Source organism: Vespula pensylvanica, chromosome 20 (genome assembly GCF_014466175.1).
Source record: "Vespula pensylvanica isolate Volc-1 chromosome 20, ASM1446617v1, whole genome shotgun sequence".
Taxonomy (NCBI): domain Eukaryota; kingdom Metazoa; phylum Arthropoda; class Insecta; order Hymenoptera; family Vespidae; genus Vespula; species Vespula pensylvanica.
Genome location: NC_057704.1, coordinates 495219 through 502480, shown reverse-complemented (window position 1 = coordinate 502480; position 7262 = coordinate 495219). Strand labels below are relative to the sequence as shown.

Sequence of the window (7262 nt, the reverse complement as noted above, 5' to 3'; positions counted from 1 at the left end):
TCTTTTCAAGACTTCCTTCTTTTTCCGTCGTTATACCTTCCTTGCCCTCCTCCTGCATTCCTCTTGTCACCAAAGCACCCATATCCGTACATTTCTTCCGCTCAAAGAATTTCACGCCAGTATCTTTTCTCCCTTGACAATTTTTTTTTTATCGGCTTGTACTAACTCGCTGCAGCGCCGGTGGCTCCTACAAACTTGTTTTTAGATCGCTCCAACGACTTTTCTCCCGTTGTCTCGCACATTGTTTTACCTGCCTTTTATTTTCCCCTCCCTTCGTATCCGATGCAATTTTAATCTCGAATTTCACGAAAATTATCCTCCCGTTGGAACGGTTTAAGCGACCAATGCACGAGATTGCATGCCTGTTATACCTATCGCTACCTATACAGGCCGCTTACTTTTCAGAAAATATCGTACTTGAGAATAATAGAAGATCATATGGGAATAACATTTTAAATTTATACCTCTTCGAATAGACATCTTTCACGGTATTGTGCACGTTATTGTACAATAATTCATGCTCAGTTAGAGCCAAGTATAGCTCCCTATTTCGATTTCCAATAATTATTCGAAAGAATTCTTGCCATTCTTACGATTCTAATTACTTACGGTTTCGTAGAATTGCGACGAGCTGCTTGTCCAACGGCAAATGGCGATTCTGTGACGTTACTTACGACTACGGGAAAGTAAGAGGCTCGCCGCGACGATTAATAATAATAGTAACAATAACGACTTTATTGCCACATACATAAATAGATGGACATGGCCGACGTACAGCGTACAAGCTGGATCGCATCCTGATCCTTTTACAATAACTACATTTTTCTTTTCCTTCGGGTTTACCACAAAACGCGATCGAAAATAAACAATCCTGAATTATACGACGTACCACTAATTGGCATTACGAATTAGGCGTTGTATCGCGTATCGAAGAAAGATTCGTTCGTCGTCGCTAAAAGAGAGAATATCGTTTGGTAGGTCGAAGTTACATCTCGCAATGTAATCGATGTTAGACCGTTTCTTCGTTCACTCGTTCCGAAAGTAAAAGATGGTGTGTCTAAGAAAAAGAGGGAGAAATAAAAGTCGTGCTAAGAAAAAAAGAAAATGTAAAAAAAAAAATGGTTGAGGGAAGCGGATAGACGAGGAGCCGGAGACTTTTGTTATTTAATGATGCTTCTGTCGTCTAAACGGTAACTGCACGTTACGTTTTCACTGCTATACAAGATATACATCGCGGGGTAGCGCCAGCAACAATGCTACATACACATAGATGTCCGCAGAACCCTAGGAAATCCGCGTCGTCGTCGTCGTCGTCGTCGTCGTCGTCGTCATCGTCGTTGATCGAGTTTCCGCGCGTCACCGGGCACACACGACTCACGCGAAGCTACTCCGTGGGTCGACGCAGACGCACCTAAAGGGTAATATACAATGTGCGATCGAAATCCAACGAATCGAAGGAGCGATCGAACTTCCTAACGACTCTCTCCTTTCCGCTACGTAGAAAATCTTAGGTCGAGCGAGTATCGAGGAGTAATTCGATCGCTTCTTCAACGGGTTCGATTGATTTGATACTGTTGCAATGTTTTCCAAAAAAGGCCTCGTCCCTGATCCACCTGCGGTAGATCGCGGTGTGTTTTCCATCGTCCGTACGAGGATCTTCATTCGCACAGACCGTCGACGATGTCGTTTCGTTCTACGAACTTTATTTGCACGACGCGTCGGCGCATTAGCAAACGGATTTGTCCGCTTGACAGATACCCTCGGGTCTGGCAAGAAAGAGCTTTCCGTTTGCGCAGGCACAGAGCTGATAAATGCTCGTCTCCCTTTGATTTTGATGAGTAGAGGATCTAGAAGAGCGTTGCTGTTGCTGTTGTTGCGGTTGCTGTTGTTGTTGTTGTTGTTGCTGCTGCTGCTGTTGCTGTTGCTGTTGCTCTTGTTGCTGCTGTTCTTGTTCTGGTTGCTGTTGCTGCTGTTCTCTCGAGGATCGTCCTTGGACCGTGACAGCTGTCTTCAGACCTTTTAGAAAGACGGATTTGGAATCGAGCTTTATAGCACCGTGTATGCTCTGCAATTTCAAGTCGGTCAAGCAGGACGCCGAGATCTCGTTCGCCCACGATTCCAGTACTACCCGCTGAGGTGCACTAATCTTTAATGATCTCGTAGCAGATTCCAATCTACGAAAAAACGGATAGAAAACATTTATCGTTCTTCTTCGTCCTTTTCAACGATCTATTTTCGACGACATTCTCGTAATGTTTCTCTACGTTTACCTGAGACCTCTCCCAGATTCTCCTCTAACCAACGGCGTCTGCACGCTACCCTGGAAAACGGCACCCCCATCGCCAGTTACCTTCAACATGTCTGCTCCTACCAAGACTTGTTCTCTATTCGCGGAGAAAAGAACTCCTCCTCGTGGATCGGTTATTCGGAAACTTCTCGAGATGCAGTCGACGCGATCCTCGCCTGAAACGACATCGAAACTCTTATACCGTTCGTCTTGCTTTTACAGCGAGTGATGAAATAAATCGCTCGTTCGTTCCTTAAAGATATAACGTATCGTTATTTCCTCTTACCCACGGTTAATCTCGCTAACAATCGACCATCGTGCGACCTCGCCGTGGCCGTAAAATTGCTCCACGATTCGAGCACTAGATTTTTGCCTCTTCGAGACCTAAGGCTGGAGGCCACGAGGGCGTCTAGAATAGCGGCCTGACCTTTTAGCTCGATCCCCCCGGGCACCACTTTTAGCGAGCCGATACCCTCCTGAAAGAAGAGGAAATGATTGTCAGCGAAAGAAACGGACTATCGAACTTTTCTTGCGACGAGAACGTCGATAAAAATGCTTCTCCCTCTCTATCTCTCTATCTCTTCATCGATATCCGCTATTTTCCTTGCGGAACGCTCGCATTGTACGCGGCCGCCTTTACGAGCTTGCGTATTATGCAAAAAAGAAATAGAAAAAGGAAAAGAGAGCAAATCAAAAATTTCAATTCGAAGGAATTGCATCTCGCGATAATGTCAAAAATGTATCTTGTATAATAAAATGGCTAGCATTTGATATTCTTCGAGCTTTGTAAGCATGCAATAGCTATCTGCCTCTTATCGTTTCGAACCTTTCAATAATAAATCCAGTGATGAGCCACGTGCACTCTATACGCTACGGCCTCTATTGTGTCTATGCCGCCACCGCTGCTGCCGCCGCCGCCGCCGCCGCCGCCGCCGCTTGAAATATCTCGTGTAATATTGGAAAATCGGCGTAGGCAGAATTTTATTTCTACGAGGTTCGTCTACCTCGTACATAAAATATATATCGAACAGAAATAAGACTAGAGAACGGATCTCAAAAATAAAACGCGTTTATAAACTTTCAAATCTAAAACGGATCGATCGATTCATTCGGCTTTCGATCCGCTAACGAGAACGTACAGAATTTATATCGATGAAAAATAAAATGCTACGAGTTAAGACAGAGAGTCACAAAAACAAAGATTAAATCTCCGTGATAAGTTAATTCGTTTTTTCCCCGGTTAACGAACGAACGAGAGCTTTTTTAAGATCGTACGTCGCGAAGATACATCTTCTTTATTCATCCCTTTTGATTGATTTCCAATGATTGGTCGTTCGATCGAGGGACAATTTATTTGTTATTGCCGTGGAAGAAAGGAAGAACGTGGTCGTTGGGTAGTCGCCAAACCTACGATAAATCTGAACTACCGACTAATTTTCCTCTCGGTATGCGCGCGTACACGACACGTTTATTCGAGTTCACCGCGTTGATGAATTTTTAATGCTCGGAAACGTGCAGGAACTCGTTAAAATGAATCGTAATCGTTTCGAGTTAAGCTACGACATACAAACGTCTTTTTAAAGTGTTAAACTCCAGTTACGTATAGTCCGTCGAAATCTTGAAAGGGAATGGAATAGATCCGTATTTTTTGCGGACTACCTTTATAACGGCTGTACTCTTTCAGAATCGTGCATCGATCGGGCGAGCGTCATTGTGGTTGCAGTAGGTTTTCAAGGTACTGCTACTCGATTAGCCAAATCGTTCGGAAAACGATACGATCTCTGTGCCTCTTCTACTTAACCGTAACCGTAAACTTCGATACCATCGAGAACGATGAGAGTTCGAAGAACGAGAGATAACGTTCGTCCTTGTTTCTTTTTTTTCTCTTCTTTCTTTTAATACCCTTCTACGAGCTGAATTTAGAATTAAAATGGATATTTTTGCGATTTACCTTTTTAATCTTATATTTAATAGATCGAATGCAAAATCACCGACGAGAGGTATACGATTTTGAAGATATTAAAAATTTTAAAATGTTTCAAATGAAACTTTTTGAAATTTATTTTGCAATATATAAAAGACTAAAAGCAGACTTATTAATAAGAGTAAAGTTTAATGTAGAGCGTATAAGTTTTTCTATACGTTTTATTTATAAAATCCAAGTTAGCGCGTATTTTGTTTCTGCTTGTATTATTGATCTTTCTTCTTAATAGTTTTGAATTCCTTATTTGTTATTTCTAAAAATCAAATAAATCCGTTTTGTCCATTGTTCTTTCGTTACTGTTGGCTATTGGCTTTTATTGACGCGTTGATTGATATATTATATGTTGAAGGAAAGAATAAACGGACGATGATTAAAAAGTATAAAGGTATTTTTATTTTACGATCATGATACGTTGGCTGTAAGCGAGATGAGTGCGAATTGAATCAATCGCGAAATAATTAAACGTTGAAGCAACAATCGTATCAAGCGTACGCTATAAAAATTTCCTGACTCTTTCGCATACTATTTTTTAACGAAACGCTATTATGAAATTTTAATCCTCGGATTATGGGAAAACGAACGTTCTTTCCTATATTTTTTCTCACTCGTCTTCGTCCTTCAAACGATAGATTATTCATCCCAAGGAAGAGTTGTTTGTAATGATAAATAAACGTTAATAATAAGATTAATAATAAGATTAACGGAGACCGTTTTCCGATTGCGTCAAAGTGATAGAAGGAGTAGATTGAAATTACTTAATGGTCAATGAAAATCCGTGATAATCGATTAATATACTTACTTCGTATACTCGTAGATTATATCCTTCGACGTGACCGATGATTAATGTACTCGCTTAAAGTATCGTTTTCGTAGAAGCACAAGATAGTTCTATCTCGCGACAAAAGATTATCCGTTTCCTTTATTTTCGTCTTCCTTACGTCGCAATTTTCACGATTTAAATATAATTTTACTCGTCGTCGCGTAGGAACGTTCGTCGATCGTTTAAATTACTCGTGCTTTTACAACTCGAAGAATATTTCTCGTTCGTCGTGGTGATCGATTTAAATTTATTACCCGTACGCGTGTGCTGGATATATACATATTATAATACACGAACAGATATGTATATTTACAGGCGTCCGATGCGGTGCAAGGGTGTCGTTCGTGGCACGGGCATTGCTCCAATTTCTCCCCTTCGATATCGCCAGAAATGCGGAAACACGATTCGACGGCGAAGCATACGTGTAGGAGGAACTCCTCGGCTCTCCCTCTTCCTCTCTCTTCCAGGTTGGAGGACGTAATGAAATCCAAATAACATCCCCCCGGCCCTTCTGTAAGCGTATATCATCGTAACGACGCCCCCGGACGTTAGTCGGCTGCTCGCCGTCCATAAATTAATACAAAGCGCGTTATTTACAAGGATTATAAGAGCGTTTCGTTTTCACGCCCTCGTCCTTACGATAGACCCTTGGTACGAGTTTACTGTCGTTAACTTATTCTTTGTTTTCCGATCGTACGTCGAGATACGAGTATATTATCGACCAATAATCAAAAACTTTTTATTACGTGAAAAGTTTCGTTTCACGTCGTATAGTTATGCTTCGAGTTAACAAAGAAGGATACAAGGCAGAGACTGTAATACCTTGGAGAGAAGCCGCTTTAATCCGTACCAAGGGGAAACATTTTTTCCGCCTAAGGGACAGAGAAAACAGTCTTATCGAGAGAGAGAAATGGAAAAGCATGCGCGGACTGCACGAGGTTGAACGCGACGACACGTTGGATGCTCGTTTAATCGCGCGTGTTTTATACGTGTGTGCGGTGTGCGGTGCTTACACGTGGAAACGTGAATGCAAAAGCACATCCTTGCGTACTGCTAATTACACGTATGTATGCATGCGGTACATACACCGATGCTAATGTACCTACCTACCTCGCGTAATTATCCTGAGCTGGACGAAACTCGACCAACTCTCGCCATGACTAAGGTAATCTGACTCGAAACCTACTGTCATCGCCCTGCAGAGAACGACCTTCCACCTTCTTCGCCACCCTCTGCATCCACCTTTATTCGCTTCACCCTAGGGTATTCCAATTTCGTCTTGCTCCACGAGCTTTCTCTCGCACGGCTTATAGATTAGATCAGCTTTAGGAGAAATCGAAGCACACAACGCCGATCTCAAAGCCGATCGACAACCTCTACAAAATTCGTGCTTCAGGCGAGTATACGGAGACACCGTTTCCGTGTCTCCTATAATTATATGCAGGGCAATAACTTTGATCACTTCGAGTATCTCCCTTCTTCTCAAAAATTTGTTAATTATTTATTGATTTATGTAACGTCAGAAATCACACTGCAATCTAATCTTTTTTTCCGATGATATAAAATGAGTTTTTAGTTCGTCCGAATTTGTTTATAAAAATTGTTTATAATTGTTAATTAATTATTAACAATAAGTTGCAAAAATAGAGAAAATTTTGCTGTTTAAAATGTCGTTTGAATCAAGTCTCTATGACTTTTAGTTGCCGAGATATTCCATGTAAATAGAAGACGTGGCTGTTAATGATGTAAACAGAAATTGTTTTTATAACACAAGTAATTTGTTTATTAATTATTTATGAATTTGTGTTTATAACTTAGACTCTATCTGCTTATTTTCTCTTTTTTCTGAACAAAATAAGACGAATTTAGTTCATAAGAATTTGTTTATAAAAATTGTTTATAACAAATTGTTAATTAATTATTAACAATAAGTTGCAAAAATAGAGAAAATTTTGCTGTTTAAAATGGCGTTTGAATCAAGTCTCTATGACTTTTAGTTGCCGAGATATTCCATGTAAATAGAAGACGTGACTGTTAATAATGTAAACAGAAATTGTTTTTATAACACAAAAGTAATTTGTTTATTAATTATTTATGAATTTATGGAAGTTTATAACAGTCTCTATCTGCTTGTTTTCTCTTTTTTTTGAACAAAATAAGACGAATTTAGT

At 40.5% G+C, this 7262-nt stretch overlaps 1 protein-coding gene across 9 annotated transcripts in view; it reads right to left on the bottom strand.

Moving 5' to 3' along the window:
• Positions 1-714: 714 nt before the first annotated feature.
• Positions 715-7262, bottom strand: part of LOC122635922 (zeta-sarcoglycan) — a 155844-nt gene continuing 149296 nt past the window's right edge. For 8 of the 9 annotated variants that reach the window (XM_043826640.1, XM_043826641.1, XM_043826639.1 and 5 more), the window contains 4 exons: positions 5405-5602; positions 2574-2763; positions 2271-2463; positions 715-2174 (listed from right to left, as the gene is read on the bottom strand). In XM_043826640.1, coding sequence (XP_043682575.1) covers positions 1727-2174; positions 2271-2463; positions 2574-2763; positions 5405-5602 — 1029 coding nt within the window. In that variant the 3' untranslated portion in view covers positions 715-1726. The remainder of the gene's footprint in view (positions 2175-2270; positions 2464-2573; positions 2764-5404; positions 5603-7262) is intronic. The other variant, XM_043826644.1, reaches the window with a different exon arrangement.